The following is a 17435-nucleotide window of genomic DNA, read 5'->3' as shown; positions in this document are numbered from 1 at the left end:
ACTGGCTACATCAAATTCAAAGTTGTGTTAAAACATTTTGAAGGGGAAATTAAAGAAAAGGGCTTTGTAGTCCCCTGGGATATCTATCATGGGGTCATCACAGTGAATTTCAGCTTCCTAAGATGTCCTGGCATTTCTCCAGGCTCTTCCTCAGGCATATACATGAACCACCTAGTTAGACCTCAATGACTCTGGAACTAATGAACACATTTTTATGAAACTTTGCAGTTCCTCATAGTTCGGTGGTATGAATGTACCCTGAAAGTTTCATCCCGATATATTAAAAAATAAAAAAGTTAGGTCTCCAGGGTAGTCTCCCCCCTCCATTCAATATAAAAAAGATATATTGAAATATTCACATTGCTAGATAGTTAGTAGAGTAGCCACCAGGGATATAATCAGCCTACCTACAGTTACCCAAATACCATATAAAAAGATTTCTCTCGCGTTTTCTTTTTTTTTTTTTTAGTTCGGAAGGCACATGGGCCCTCTTAATACAGACACTCTGCCATCTAATACGGACATGCAGGTTGGTACATTAATGCATAAACTGAAGCCCCATGTGGTCAGCCTCCTCCACACTTTTTGCCAGATAGATGGGACCCGAGCCAGTATTTTCGGTCCACCTCATTTGGGGACATCACTTTTAGCGGAGCCTGGCAGGCTAAAATCCACCTGACAGAACACCTGTCGCTCCACTGAGGTGTTGCACCAGAGATGCGGCATCAGGCAGATGTGAAAACACCCCCAATAAGGCCACTCTTGTTATGCTTCCTCCAGTGTATATAGGCAGAAACACTCAACACATTGGTTGACCACTTTGCAGGTGTCTCCCTCTCTTTGATTGGTTCAAGCATGCTGCAACTAAACCCAGACATTCCAGAGTCCCATGCCCTGATGGGCTGGTACAGCAGAGAGGGAATGCTTCTGCAGACGCGCTCGCTTTCCACTCGCTCTGGTGGACCAATGGGTGAGTACGTCTTCTGTGGAATATGTCTTGCTAATCTGTGATCGTTTGTGAGTACAGTCGAACCCACTTATAACAATATTGAAGTGCCACGAAAATTCCATTGTTATAATCGATAATTGTTATAACCGGGCTACGTGTAAAAACGAAATCAATATATGGAATGGCATAGCTGCTCCGATAAAACCATAATGGCAGGGAGGCCAGTTCTCCTCCCCACCGCCTTCCTCCACCTAGCTTCTGATTGCGTGGACTTGTTTAACTGTTTAACCCTGCTTCCTGCGCGCTGCGATCGCATGTTGTTAACAAGCCGCGGCTGTCGGCGTTCAAGAATGGCACTGCTATAACAACTGCAAAGAAGGGTTACGGGCGGCAAGTCACATACGAGCTCCGCCGAAGCATCGCTTTGGTGGCCCCAAAAGGCGCCTTTTAAAAAACGCAGGGAGGTTGCCGCAGCAGAACCTCAGCTTGAGAAATCCAAAAGAAACGCTGGGACAAGATCGCCACAAGCATCTCGTCACGTACTTTGCACTGGTTTGTACGAGAAAACTGCATGTCCATCAGCCTTGCATGCTTTACACGAAGCTTGCCAACATCACTCTCTCCAAGGCATCCAGGTGTACCACATAGCTAATCGGAAGGTCCCTCTTGAGAACAAGCCCATGAGGGACTGAATTATCTACAGGACCTCACGCGGGGACAATGTTGAGACAGCCTGCCCAACCGTGTCAGCGCTGCCGTCGTGGTCGTCACTGTCGCTATCCGATGCAACCACGTTCGCGGCAATCACCTCATTTGTTGTAGCACTTCCGTTTCCAAATTTATAGCAGTGCGCTTTCTTTTCATCGGCAATGTTGTACATTGCCGATGAAAAGCGGGCGGATCAGCCATCTTCCGTTTCGACGGCGAGCCAAATGAGGCTGAGAAACATGGCCAGGAACGACTTTGATGCAGCGAACAAAGACAAGCATGAGCTAATCTGTTAGCAGAATCTGTTAATCTGTTAGCAGAATCGCGCAGAATGAGCGCCATAGAATAAAGATCCAACTGTGAGGGCCCAGCAAACAATTTGGGAGCAGTGCCAGCGGCGTTGTCAGCGCAGTTGGCGCAGTCAATTCGGGTTTTAGAGGGTGGGACGGTGCAGAGCTATGGGTGCAGCCCGTCGTGTTTGGAGGGGTGGAAGGGAAATGGAAGAGATGCGTGCGAGTCTGGCATGCATCTCTCGTGGAGAGAAGCGTGCGGCGGCAGTTGGAGTGGCGAGCGGTCATGCAGCGGCTCGCATTTCTCGTTTTCTTTTTTCTTTTCAAGGATTTCGCATTCCATTACCTTTCGGCACGGGCACCCTGCAGCCCGACTTAATCATTTATAACCGATAACATGAGGACATTGTAGTAAGCGGGTTATTTCCCCATAGAAGACACAAAAGATGACGGTGCAGCAGCTTACCATTGTTATAACCAATATATTGTTAAAATCGGTATCGTTATAAGTGGATTCGACTGTACAATCACAACTATTTTGCACTTGCTTTGGAAAGGTTTTATGTATATACCCAGACCTCAGTAGTCTTCTTTGAAGGCGTTTGTTATATTTTTAGAATTCCTTTTGTCATTTATTATCTGCTGTGATAGCGTAGTGGCTTCGGCGTTGTGCTGTTGAGCCCGAGGGCGCGGAATCGAATCCCAGCCACAACGGTGGCATTTAGATGCGGGCAAAATGTAAAAACAGCTATCTACCATGCATTGGGTACTTGTTAAAAAACCCCAGGGGGTCAAAAGTAGTCTGAAGTCCCCCACTATGGCATGCCTCATAATCATATCTTGGCTTTCACACGCAAAACACCAGAATTAAATTTTTTTGATTTTGGTTATTGTGGGTTATGACATAGGCAAGCAAAAAGGTTGTGCAATATATGTTTACAAAGTAAAATTGCCTGCTTTAGCTGAAAAGCTTCTAATGCGCTACAGCCTGTAAGCATGTGCAGATAAAGCTTGTCACACTACATTTTGTGGTGTTAATGTAAATTTCGGATTCGTTAACCCTTCATTAACAAGTGTGCCCACAAGCAATATACCAGAACAAATTTTTTTCTTGCCGAGTTTCGGTATTGAGTACAAAGTTTCTGGCTAAAAGTTTTTCCCCAACACTGAATGACAGGCAGCGTGTACCATTTGTTGGTTTATTAAAGCAGGAACACAGGATGAGAAGGAAGTTAGGTGTGCAACTCACTTTCCTTTGAAAGCACGCTCAAAGAGACAGTCCCATGCAAGATCTCCAGTTTCAGTGGTGTCACACACGTGATGCAACACAAATTAAACGTACACCTACAATTCACATATGGCAAGACCAGTCTGTACAAATGCCAAACGAAGCCGTAGGTGGCTTGAGGTGAAACCCACTTTCAGTTTTCTGCGGGCTGTTTCCCATCTATTTCTGAGAAAGGTCCCACTAAATTTTCCATTGTTCATTATGCTTATTCTCTATGGGCTTTGCAGATTTAGATAGAAAACAAACATTTTTTTTTTCTTTTCAGGTATATATACATGCCATCATTAAAGGGTTAGCTCTTATGGCACAAGAGACGGCATACCAGTGGTCGGTGAACACTGACATTTGCTCAGAAGGCCACAGATATTAACCAGACTCCAGCTAGTTTATTTCGCTTATGTGGTAAATCAGAGTTGCATAGTTTCTGAACAGAGCTCTTAGTACATTACTTCTAGCGCCCTCTCCGCACTTGCCAAGCACAAATTGATGACTTACCGAGAAGAATGCAGCTAACAAGATCGAACTTTGCTTTTGCCTTTCTGGGTTGTTTCATTGTACAGGATAAGTAATGAAATTTTGCCAGATCGAATCATTTGTTCTTAAATTCATTGCTCTCACCCTTCCTTATAGTAGTGTTAAATGATTAACTGGAATCGTTAAAAAACAGCACAGTGTTTGGACAGGATACAAGAGAGGTCTGTTAATGAAATATTTTACCAAACCAACTATAGTCTTCTGAGATCAACTAGACTTGCTCCGATAATACCTGAAGCGGTAGCTCAGCAGCTGTGGTGTTCCGCTGCTGAACCAGAGGTCGAGGGTTCGATTCCTGCCCTTGGCAGCCACGTTGCAGTGAGAGCGAAGTGCAAAAATGCTTGTGTACTATGCTTTTGATGCACAATTAAGAACCTTGGGGTGGTTTAAATTAATCTGGTGCCCTGCTGCAGTGACGTCTGTTGTAACTGTTGTGTTACTTTTGGACTTTAAACCTCATAATTTGAACGACTTAAAGGTCAGTGCTGCAATCCGACACCGAAGGGAGTTGGTTCAGGCATTTGAAGCTGGATTAGCTGGCCATCATATCTTTTACACAATTTTCTGCCCTGCAGAGCCTCTGCGCTCATCTAAAGTGACATATCTGGTATGTCAAAAGGTATTGTCGTGATCTTTTTTCACAGGTGGAGGGAACTCAAACTGGAAGTCGATAGCGCAGGCGAAGGCAGAAGGCCTGGGCAAAGGTGACAAACCAGACTACTACAGCGTCAAAGCGTGCGTGTCGATTATCCGCAAAGAAAATTGCCTCTACAAGGCCTGTCCAAGTGAGAATTGCAACAAGAAGGTGGTTGACCTGCAGAATGGATATTACCGCTGCGAAAAATGCGCCCAGGAGACCATGGATTTCAAGTGGAGGCTTCTTGTCTCGGTGGGTGCAAAAGTTTATTGAAAAAGGCCATAGAGTGACGCTTTTACTGTATATAAAAAAAAAAAAGCTGAAGTGCTGCCATATAAGGCAGGCGTGGCCACACCTCAATTTAAGAGCTAAGTACTTTTCAGTTCTCTAAGTTCCTAACTGAGCTCTTTCAACAGCTCTCAAGAAAATCTACTTGCAGGTAACTCCTCTGTCAGCCAGTCATTCTATGCTCTGATTTTGCAACCTTGTGCTAGCTTCTACCAAAGTAGGCGTTTTTCATAAACTTATAGATCTGCTTTTTTGAAAATCTAGAGTGGTATTTCCTAGCGAGGAAGATAAACTGATAAAAGGCAGCTATTTGAATTAAATGCCAAAAGCTTCCAAGTCTAATTTGACCAGAGTTTGTTAAAGATGTACAGTGTACTGTATTTACTTTATTGTAATGCAAGATTATTATTATTATTATTTAGTGATGTTCGTTGCTTGAACTTGACCTTTGTATCACCTTCAAATAACGACAAAATTGACCTTTTCAAGGCAAATATGTATGCTAAATCTTGCAATTTTTACCGTTACGTTGGCAACTTGTACCTTTACATCTTGATCAAATTCAGGCAAGTCGACTGGAGCCAAACTTGTTTTTTGTTCAAATCGGCCCCATTTTTGCTGTGCTTGTGACTAGGGTTACAGTGCCACAGCACCCAGTCGCCTTTCGTGCTTTGACTCCATTAATAAATAAATAAATAAATAAAATTAAGAATTTGCGATGTTATGGTGACAAAGCGTGTTTGGCATGATGCTCGCTTCAAAAGACGAGCAATTTTGTTCGCTGAGGAGCTGGGAAACCTTGCCGCTGCTCGGCGGCAAGGCGGCGGCAAGTCGGTGATTCGTGGATGGCGATACCAGCGGGAGGCCCTGCTTAAATGCCAGGCCAGTCGGAAGGGCTCTGGAGCTCGTTGTGGCCTGGTAATGCCTTTCAATAAAGTGGTTGTGTGGTGTTTTGAGAAGTGCTTAATCTCAAACGAGCTCGATGACACGAACAATTACTTGATTCTCGGGCAATCACTTTCGGAGAAAGTCTCGCTTCTGCAAGAGTCGGCTCATCCATGCCCTGAACTCCTCGAAGTATATGGCCAACAGCATTTTTGGCACCGTGTGAAGATAGGAAGCGAGCTTGGAACAGCGCTAGAAACACTTGTCAGGCACGCGTTCGATGCCGAATCATGCAAAGTTTTGCAAGAGCGAAACTATCTTCAAAGTTGATCGCCCGAGAATACCGCCCCGTGAAAGCTTTGCCTTGTTCTCAAACAACAATGATGAGTGAAGAGAAGTCGTTTCCAAATTGTGATTCCCTGAATAAAAATACCATTTCTTTTTCTGTCCATCTCATGTTATGTTGCTATTAAATACGGTATGGCACCTGAGTAATTGTGGCAGAACTTCAAGGCAAGCAACCACAGAGACATTTAACTACAGCAGCATATGGATTGGCCTGAAGTCGACGATAGGCATCAGTAGAACATGCATGAATAGACCCTGTGACCTGTTTGTATTGTAGTGATGCACATAAGTCATTCTTTTTAATGTTCACTGCACATATATTAAGGTCGGGAGTATTGCAGCAAGGCCTTTCTTCTCGCAGCTAATATCTCTGATTTGGCAGAAAAGTTAAAGGGACACTAAAGGCAAATATTAGTCAAGCTAAAGGGATAGATAAGTGTTCGAGAAACACTAGGGCGTCAGTATTATCATAAACAGAGCCTTCATAATAAAAAAATTGAGGTAAATGCAGGACATGTTAGAGACTCCCCCTGGGACATTCAAGTACTTGCCCAGTGATAAAAGCACTCCTCAGTTAAATTCTGTCACTACTGCTCAAGCACTCGTTGCAAAAAAACATCCTTGTGTCGTATAATATGGCGAAATAAAATGCTACTTGTCCATTTGATTGATTGATTGATTGATTGATTGATTGATCGATCTCATTTTTAGAAAAAGAACTCATTGAAGTTACCCTTGACAACAACACAGGCAGTCGAAAGGTTTTGTTATTGCGTAGTGCTGTGATGGTTTTGCTGGCTTGCGAAACTGCCGTAAACTGCAAGTAGCAGAGAATTCAACTTCCATGTGGAGTTGGGGGATGCCCAAACGGTCTACGCCACTTGACCAAAAAGCAGCTGCAGCTGTGAATCCACCGCTTTGTCTTGACTCAGTACTGCCGCCTGTCGGGCGCCGTTTTACTCAACGATGGCAGCAAAGGGCGGTGATGGCATATGCAACATCACCATTGCCCCGGTTGGGTGGCGGGAGATATGAATTTCAAGAAAGGTATTCGGATTTTTCAGATGCAATTTTCTCGTAAACTCTTTAGCCTTGTCACGAAACAAGCATTGTGAGGTTTCTGGAATGGTATCTAAACAGTCCACACCGGCTTTGTATTTGGCTTCAGTGTCCCTTTAATGTGTGCAGGAAGCACCATTACCATAAGTTAGCAGCATGCACGAGGTTACAATTTTTTTTTTTTTTCAGGCATATTTTACCATGTTTTCCCCAAAACTTGACTTCTATGAGCCTGTTAGTGTTTCTTAAATGTATTGTAAATGCGCAAAATATGTCACTGTTGTGACAGCACCATACTATTGTATTGCTGTGTTTTTCTGCTCACAGGCAAATTTGACAGACTTCAGCGATGGCCAGTGGGTGACTTGTTTTGGCAAGGAGGCTGAGATGCTCATTGGGGCATCTGCAGAAGACTTGGGCGACATGTACTCAAAGTCGAGCAAGGTAAGGTGAACATGTGTTTTGCTGTGAGTCATGTGCAGGGGACGCCAATAGGAAATTAAGCGCGCCTACTCAATTATCAGAAATTTATTCTGAGAGTATATGTTAAACGGTTTAATTAAGAGAAACATTATGTTGACTGTAATATTAAATTACACTTCTACAATTCCAAAACAAAGCCACTATTGATGTGAGAGGAGGCACGGTTTGCCAGAAAAGATGCAAAAACAAAGGACAGGTGGTGCCGCTGCGTTGAAGTTTCTCTACCAGCTCATCGTATTATCATAGACTTATACGGCTTCTCCTTAGGTTTGGTTTATCGATAAAGATTGTATTCTAAAGGTGCAAAAGGTTGAACTTTTCTATTTTCTATCATTGAGCTACAATGGCCCAAATATAAACGTAAGAATACCTTGAAGTTCATGACGTCCTAGCATTATAATTTCAGTGCAAAATTTTAAAAATACATCTTTGACCTTCATTTTCTCATGTAATAATCTCCCGATTAGTGCAAAATTAACTTAAGTAGCGTTTTCTAATACAGTCGAACCCGACTATATCGAACCCGTTTACATCGAATTATTCCATATATCGAACAATTTCTGGACACGGTATAGTTACAATGAGTACATATAGCAAAAATTACGGCTACATCGAACAAAACTAGTAGCGACTCCCGATATATCGAACGTCAAGCGGCGGAAAGTGCCCCCGGAAGTTGGCTTTCCCTCGCTGTGAAGGGAAAACCCGGCGGCGCGGCTCCATCCAACCGCTCTCCCTACGTGACCGCGCTACCTCGGAGCCGCCGACACCCCCCTACAAAAAATGATCCTGGCCCGCCCGCCCGCAGCGCTTCCTCAGACAGCCAATCAGAGGCTCTTGTGCCCTCGTCGTGCAAGATGGCAAAAGTACGAGTTGTCTCGCTGCTTATCTGATTCATTGTGTGCGCCTTCTCCCGCAGTGTCGCCGTGATGAAGCGGCAGAATTCGCCTTTCGTCGTGAAGCTCGAAATCATAAACCGGGTCGAACGCGGTGACAAGTCGGGTGTCCCCACAACGTACAAGATTCCGAGGTGCACTCTCGGCACGATCTTGAAGGGGGAAATTAGGGCTAAGCAGCCTAACTCGCGACCCGGTGCCCGTAGTGCCCGTGGCGCCCGACGCGTACGCACGGCCGTGTACGAGTGGCTCATCCAAAATAGCTTCAGCCGTACCGACTTCCGCGTGCTCGGTGATGACTGTAAATTCTGATTAATGCGACGAAGCCGTTGTCGTTGTTGCCGAAGTTTGGAGCGAGCTGTCAGAATTTCCGAAAGCTGTTGACGAATCAACGGTGGACGAGTTTGTAAGCGCAAATGATGGTGCCGCGAGTACGGGAGAGCCCGGAAACGAAGACTACGTTGCCGACATCGTGCCGAGCACAAGTGAAAATGGGCACGACGAGGAAAGCAACGACCGTCTTTGGCCCACATCCTCCGAAGTGATTGGTGCGCTCGCACTAGTCCGGTGCTTCTGCGCGAACGCGGAATGTTGCGGCCTCAGCTGCTCCGACTCTTTAGACAACGTGGCGAAGTGCGTGCCTCGCATGCAGCGAAATTGCCCAAGCAGAAGAAAATGCAGGTCTATTTCGTGCGAAACGAAGCTAGTTTAATCAATAAAGTGATTTCATAAATGCTATGTGCTTTTATGGCATCCAATTATTTAGCAGGCTTATATCGAATTATGCTCTATATCGAACTGATAGGCGTTTTTTTGCGAGTTCGATATAGCCGGGTTCGACTGTACTTTAGCATTCCAAAAACTTCAAAACTGATGCTAGCGCTAAAAGGGACGAACACACGGTGAAAAGACGACACGACAACGAGGGAACGCTACTGACAACTGGTTTATTTTTGAAAAGAGTTCAAAACTTAAGACAAGCACAACACATGCGCACAACCGAACTGCTCCAGCCTTCTTTTACAAATGATATCGCAATATCGCAAGCAGTCACGGGAAGTGAAATGATAAAACCAAGCAGCAAGAAGTGAAAGAAAAGACCAATAAAAGAGCAACGGACGAAAAGCCATATGTTACGGTTTTACACATCTCTCCAGAAGTGTGCTCTCAGCAGAGTATAAATTTATCGAAACATCACTGATGCACAGACCCGCCTTTTTTCTATGTGGAATCCTTCCAGCAACACTCTAGCTTTTGCACTTGCACTTCTGCCCAGAATCTTTGCTTCTTTGAACCGTGCCACGCACTCGCAAACTATCACATGCGAAACTAAATTCGCAAGCTTGGCTTGGTTTGTTAAATTTATTAAATTTTGAGAATGTTCCCTTAAGCGGTCATTGAGGCCCGATATAGCACTTGCCGCAGGACAGGGGAATAAAGTATAACTCTCCTAGGGCGCACCTGACGAATACATCTTCATGCTGCTTTTTGTAACCGCGCTGACCTTCACCGCAGATGCGGGAGCACAGCTTCACCAACTTGTTTGGCGCAGAAAATACAAGCGGCACATTGTGCCTGCTGGCCACTTTTTTGAGGTTGTGTGAAACCTTATGAATGTAAGGCATCACCTCAGGTTTGGTCTTCACGCGTTCAGGTGCAGCCTTCATTCATCGGGGACCAAATTTCTTGAGGAGGGTTTCAGCGGCTGCTAAAAGGACCGAGCAAGGGAAGCCTGCGGCCGAAAGCCTGCAAACCTGATTGTCGAAGCTAAAAGGCATTTCGTGCGGGCACGACTTTTGAAGCGCCTATTCCATGCAGAGCGTTGCAATTGCTCTTCGTACGGTCTTTGAATGAGACGATTCATAGGGCAAAAGCTCTTTCTTTGCACATGGGAAATACGTCCAACAAGTGTGTCCCTTAGTTATCCTCAGTCTGAGGTCTAAAAGATGCATGCGTTGTCTTAAATTTTGAACCCTTTTGAAAAATAAACCAGTCGTCAGTAGCTTTCCTTCGTCGTCGTGTCGTCTTTTCACAGAGTGTTTGTCCCTTTTAGCACTATCGTCAGTTTTAAAAATTACATCACCAACTAGCCCAGCTCCAAGTTTTATTGAAGCATATTTATCATTCCACGCTAATTCCTTTTTGGTGTCTCTTCAAAGCACAGACAACAAGCCGAGCAAGTGGCGCCCATGATCAATACAGTCTCAGAAGGAGCATTCTCATTCCACTGTGAATGGCAAGGACATTTGAATAGTCTGATGATGCAAATCATGTGTTCTCATTGCTTCTCAGGATATACAGCGTGCGTGCATTAATTGCAAAATCAAGATCTATCAGTCTTGCATAGACAAGAGCAGCAGTAGCTTTTTGCCAGTGCTGTCCGTTGTTTTCCTTCATTCTTAGTTGCTGTAAATGTTTGCTTTCAGTTTTGGTAGGCATCACAAGTAGCATCTTGCTTTGCGGAGGCCTGACCAGCGTATTGCCTCAAAGCCTATTTGTTTTCATCAGGCATGGCAAGACGACGTTGAACCATTTAGGCTCTTTGTCCGCTTGTAGTGCTTCTCAAATGTTTTTATTTTCTTAGGCTGCATTTACACGTCTGGCTTCATTGGGCATTTGTAGTCAAGCATTAGTTTAACATAGAGCACTTTGTGCTGTCTCCGACTGAGTTTCTTGTCAGTAGCTTGATTATCGTGCTTGTGTGGATGTCAGGAAGCTGTAACGTATCCTATAATGTCACTGCCGCACACTTAAGCAGAAAGTCTGAAAGAAACAAGGACTACTAGGCTGTTTCGTAGCCACTCGCCAATATTTCTTTCTTTGCAGCAACGAAATCATGCAAAATTTTTGCTTACAGCACACTCCCCCTTTTTTCTTCCTTGTTGTACTTGTCCACTGAAAATTTTCATTGAAAAATGAAGATGTTTACAGGCAGTACATTCGGGCCCCTTTAGACTAGCACACTGGATTTACTCACGCCCATCAAGGGCATAGCATCTGTGTTCGCATTCCTTGGTTCTGAATCAAATGGTCCAACATTTTCCTTTTAATGCTTTGCTGACCCCCTTGCACTGAACACCACACAGAGATGAACTTGTCAAACACTGTTCTGTTGTCTTTAATAAGCATTTAGAGAATGATTGACTTCTTGATGAGGTCATTGCAACCTGTGTTGAGAGTGCGTCCTGATTGTAAGAATTGGGGAGTGCAGATAATCGAAGTTTATCGTTCAGAGGGAAACCCATTTCAAATTGCCAACAGAACTGCTTATTCAGATACACCAAGGGTTTTCAAAAAGTGGCTTTGCTTGCTTTGCTCCTGGTAAAGTCTGCCCTGTCAACATACTGATTGCACGAGGAGATGCTGATATGGCAAAGCCTCATGATAATGAAGTCATTGAGACGGGAATCAGACTTCATTAAAGCTTGCTTTTGTTAAAAGCAGCAGGTAACCTCTGAGAGAGCTTTAGTAACTTAAGCAGTGTAACTTAAAGACTGCACACCAGTAGTGCAGGAGCTCTTAAAAAATATGTATTGAAGAAAACCACTCAACAATGATGTCATACAGCAGTCTACTTTTGAGAGAAGAAAGACATGACAGGACTACATGACTAGTGCCTGATAAGTGTTTCTTCGAGGCAACAGAAGCCTGTCCTCTGTGTACGTATCTCTCAATAACCTCTTCTCTGGTACTGCTCTCTACTCTGTTTCAAGAGCAATTGAATAGTTTGTGTCTTCGATGTATAATCGCAACACATGCTGCACCAGTCTCATTAGCATATTCTGCTTTGTACTTTGTGAGAAGTAGAGTCTTATGTCACTCTAGTTCGAACGATCTGTCTAAGATGCATGCACAGCGATTGGAACCACAAAAAGCTTCGTATAGAGCGATTGCATTATAAACAATGTTTACTGTATATTTTGGTCTATGATGCCTGTGCAGCAACCGGAATGGTAAAAAACGATTGCATTTGAACAAACAGTGGTTTGCTGGATATTGTCTAATTCCTTGTTCACTCTTATTCTTCACATTTAAAGAAAAAAGACATCCCACACGAACACATAAAACAAGAATTCCGTGCACTTCAGGACAAATATCAAAATAACATGCAATATTACACTGATGGCTCTAAAACAAAAAATCACGTGGGTGTGGGAGCCGTAGCGGAAAATTGGGACACAAGTATTCAATTGCCACAACACGCTTCTGTTTTCACGGCTGAAGTTTACGCTATCTGGGTTGTTGTTAAAAAGATTGTCACTGATAAACACAAAAATGCAGTCATATACACAGATTCTTTAAGCACACTAAAGGCTCTACATCCCAAATCTGAGTGTGAACCCCTGATAGGAGACATTTTAAATATGTTGGCGCTTAACAAATACGGGAGGTCAATTCGTTTCTGCTGGGTTCCAAGTCATGTTGGGATACCGGGTAACGAAGCAGCTGACAGATGTGCATCGATGGCAGCGTACAAAGAGATAACAAACACAACACTTCCATACAAAGATAGCATCCGTGCGATTAGAAAATTCTTAACGGCGAAATGGCAATGCGAATGGGACCGTTGTGGCGACAACAAGCTACATCTCACTAAACCCATACTTGGCGAGTGGAAGTCATGCTGTCATCAGGAGCGGTTCATCGAAGTAGTTTTATGCCGACTACGCATTGGGCACACACACCTCACACACAATTACTTACTTACAAAAGAAGACACACCAACATGCGAGAAATGTCAAGAACCACTAACAGTTATGCACATATTACTGACATGTACGCATATTGAAACACACAGACGAGCACTTTTGCACAAGCTATATCAACTACACATACCTTTGCACCCTGCTCTAATTTTAGGTGATAATCCACTAGTACCATTATGTGACATCCGTAAATTTCTAGATGACACTGGCTTTTTACATAAAATATAGATTAACAAAGTCTTTTCCTTTAAAAACTGGATTTTAAAACACCTCGTGTTTGGCGCAACATAGCCTCAGCCGCTTTTGCGCCATTAAACCCCATTTAACTAACTAACTCTTATTCTGTCTTTGTGAATACTGATTGATGGGTTTTCTGCTGCAGGAGGACTGTAGATACGATGACATCCTCAATGAGGTCCCCTTCAAGCCCTTCATCTTCCGGCTTCGCACCAAAATGGAAGTTTACAATGTGAGAAGCAGCATTATATTTCTCTTAGTGTTTGTTTTCATACCTGCATGTACACATCTTCTGATATTGATAAAAGTATTTGGCTTTAATTCATTCCATCTAACTCTGCATAGCATTGACACTTCAATAGCGATTTTAGTTTAGAAAATGCAAGTAGCTTTATTAGGGGTGTTGTGGATTTTGAGTGGCTTAGCCGTATTGGACGCAACCCATTGTAAAAAGTTTCTCAATAGCAAAGCCAACAGTAGCTTCTTTCAAGAGTGGTACATAGTTTTTGCAAGACACTGCATCTTGTGAGAACAGCCTGTTGCTGCAGACATCTGTGTCTGTTGCCGTGATGTTGCACTTAACTCCTTTACTAATTCATATTTTCTCTTTCGTATTGATAGTCTACATTTGAGCCTGTTATAAATGCATGTTGAGCTGTGCCTTATCTTTCACCTTCTTTATTTTTTATTTATTTATTCAAATATATGTACACTTCTGTTGTTACTGTCAGCCACCTGAAGAGTGCTTTAATGACGGTAGTGAACTTTGTTTTGAGCACTGTGTGGCACTGGCACATTCAAATGTCTAAGAGCTTGTTGCTAGTTATACATATTTTCAAACTTTAGATTATCGTCCATGAACTTTTTAAAAGTAGCATTTCTCTCTGATGCAGCTTTAAGAGTACAGTGAAACCTCGTTAAACCGTAGTTGGCCAGAGCTTGGAAAAAGTATGTACTAAACGGTAGTGCTGCTGAGCCGAAATAGCATGAGATCGCCCACTTACCTGTCAAAAACGGAACTCAGAGAGAGTGCGATGAAAGGGGAAAAAAACATGCAGTATTTATTTGCTTTGCACGACAAACGTGTTATTATCGTTTGATGCCGCGGTGGCCTAGCAGCGACAACAGCGGCCTCAAACTTGCTGAAGCTGTGAGCCAACTTTTCAGCCAGCCCCCTCTTCTCGGCAAACACTCGCACGGCAGATTCCTCGTTGGCATTGCATATTCTCTGTGCACAGGCCCGGTAGCGTTGCAGAAGTTGCGGGGCACCCTTTCATGCGGGGTGCTGTTCTCGTCGCGACAACTGCATTCATGAGGCTAACGTAACACGCAGCTTCTGTCACTGTCTGGCCTGAATCGCCCGTGCTGTTGCTTTCCGTGTTGCCCTTATCACTGTCGTTAGGCGACGCTTTGGCAACAGAGGCAATGATGGCGAAAAGGCGGACCTCGTAGCTGACACCTCTTTGCGGTCGCAGCAGCTCTGCCGAGCAACTTCTTTGCATTCCATATGCCACAGACTGTAGTCAACAGTAGACCTATGTCGCGTGCCAGCGCCGACTTTTTGCGTCATGTTCAATAGCATGAACAATGTCTAATTTTTCTTCTATGCTAAGCACCCGGCGTCTTTTTTATCCGAGTTTCGGCATGACGTGAGCTCCCGCTTGCACGACGTCACAACGCTCTCTGGCACGGCGCCGAAATGATGTTGATGTGGATGTGGCTTCACGCGCGAACGCACAGGGTGCTTGGAGGCCGTTGTGCCGATCTCTGAGGCTTGTTGTTCTGCCGGGCCGCCCGATGGAGACGACGCACCACCGTGTTTGCGCGACGAAAACTGAAAACACTATGTGTTAACCGATATGTGCGCAATAAGCTGGTACGGTTTATGCGGATACAAAACACATTATGTTCAATGGCTGCTGAGTCAGGGATATGACTTTACTACTTTTAAGATGAAACTACTGTTTAAGCGAGTACAGTTTAATGAGGTTTTACTGTAAACTACACCATTTTCATGGGATATGTGTGGGTCTGTACAGTAGACTTCCATTATTTCAACTCTGGTTAATTTGATTTTTTTGGTTTATTCGATCCCGACCAAAGGTCCCATGCATTTCTGGCCCCATGCATTTCTATGGGCCCAGGGCCTCGTTATTTCAATCCTAAAATTGGCCTTTGCCGGATAATTTGACCAGCCAGCCCGCATGCACCTGACTGCTACGGTGACCCCAATAGCTACCCCTTTAGTGGATGCATTGCATACACATCAAACTCTGTTGAACTTTCAAACCAAATGCCATTTGCCCTTCTCTTCTCGAGAACCGTGCTCCTAGCCGGAGAGGTGGTGTACCTAAGCAAAAGTGTGCCTACGTACATGTCTATGCTGTGACGTCACTCGTAGTGACACGTGGCTTCGACAATTATTCAAGGCAACATCTGTTATTTATGTAATATCTTGCTTCAATAGACAAGTTAAAGTTTAGAGAAATAATAAAACACACAAACTGAATGTCTGCATGGTTTTGTATTACTTCGTACCGTAGCAAGCGAGATGTACTTCTGTTTCGTCTGCTTGCTGCTATGTTCAGTTGTACGTGCAGACAACAAAACTATGTCATTTTCTACCAGGTTCCAGTATGCAATCATGTTCAGTACTCCGCTTGTGTCTGCCTCTGTGTTTGTGTAGCACTGACTTATACCGCTAGTCGGGCATTCTTGTGCACAGCGTGGAAAATTGTGCGCTGTGCGAAATGGGACAAACGCAGCAGCTGCGCACCAAAAAAAGTGAGGGAAAAAAGGGAAGGCGGGGCCTAAGATGTATGTGTCACGCGATCCTCGAGCTCCGGTATGGGAAAACGCAGGGAAGGAATTTCGCTTGCGGAGGCTAGACAGGACAAGTGGAAATAGTGTCTGTGGTAGCGGTGACGGTCGCCTCCTGAAATTGCGGGTTGGTGGCACTGAAATATTTATGTCTAGGCTATTAATGAACCAATTCGCAAAGTTATTGTGGTAGAACGCCTCCTAGAGGGAACATAACGAATTCCAGCTTATAACCGAAATTCGCTATGTGGTGTGGCGAGGGCCCTTTATCGAAAATTGGGCCAAAAATTTCCTACATGGTGCAGTCAGATACAAAACCAAAACTGCATTCGCGGTGTTCCTACGCTTTATCGCCTGCATTGCGGCGAAGCTGACTCTAGGAAATCGACCGTCATTCTGTAACACAGAACCTTGCTTGTTTTTCATGTTTTTCAAATTACCAGCCGACGACTCCATTGTGCATATTATTGAATGCAATATTATGAGGGGCTTTAACTTGTTTAAACTTTGTTTCATTCTAATGATTTTCCGGCCCCCTTGGAGTTATAATTAACAAAGTCCCACCATATTTAGTCTTGCGCTAGGTGAGGTGTGCTTGAAAGAGGCTAAGCGTGCATTCATTACACATGTTCTGGATTGGTTGTACATAGCAAACAGATTGTGCCAGTTAGCTTTCTTATTCCTTACTTTGTTTCAAACCTTGGTTGCAGGATGAAAGTCGTTTGAAGACGTCTGTGATGTCCGTTGCCCCAGTCAACTGTGTTGAATATACGCAAAAGCTGCTCAAGGACATTGCAGAGCTGAACAAAAGCTTGTGATCACTCTATAGGAAACCAAAGAGCTATTGAAGAAAGTTGCTTTCATGATCCACATTGTGTGTGAAGATCGGCACTAAATTAAACCATTGAGCTACACTAAGTAATCATGCCTGTACAATAAACGAGAAACTCGTGCATCATATGCTACTTTGGGTGCAGTACTTGTATGTGCCAGAACCTTGAAAATGATGAAAAACTTAGGTGATGTTGCTGGGATGATGTACAAGTGTGTTCATTAACGAAAATGTCTATTTGATAGCTGAATATCCCAGTAATATGTTAGCATTAACAAGGTGACCAATGTTGTATATTAGTGTTGTCCTGCGCACATAAATTACTTGTTGCACACCAGTGAACCTTGCTATTGACACCAAATTTTTATTGTTTGTTGTTGGCATGTATAACCTGTGACAGCTTTACTTAGTCTGTCATTCTTTTGTAGAAGCAATCTTGCTCTGCTATTAAATTGCTTTACTTTAAAGCTGGAAA

General features: G+C 43.8%; 1 protein-coding gene across 1 annotated transcript in view; it reads left to right on the top strand.

Moving 5' to 3' along the window:
• RPA1 (replication protein A 70) overlaps positions 1-17435 on the top strand; it is a 29235-nt gene extending 11800 nt beyond the window's left edge. The window contains exons 12-16 of the mRNA XM_050194575.3: positions 827-970; positions 4414-4658; positions 7314-7430; positions 13454-13540; positions 16839-17435. Coding sequence (XP_050050532.1) covers positions 827-970; positions 4414-4658; positions 7314-7430; positions 13454-13540; positions 16839-16946 — 701 coding nt within the window. The 3' untranslated portion in view covers positions 16947-17435. The remainder of the gene's footprint in view (positions 1-826; positions 971-4413; positions 4659-7313; positions 7431-13453; positions 13541-16838) is intronic.

This window comes from Dermacentor andersoni, chromosome 3 (genome assembly GCF_023375885.2).
Source record: "Dermacentor andersoni chromosome 3, qqDerAnde1_hic_scaffold, whole genome shotgun sequence".
Taxonomy (NCBI): domain Eukaryota; kingdom Metazoa; phylum Arthropoda; class Arachnida; order Ixodida; family Ixodidae; genus Dermacentor; species Dermacentor andersoni.
Note: the sequence above shows the minus strand (reverse complement) of the source record. Positions and strands in the feature narration are given on the sequence as shown.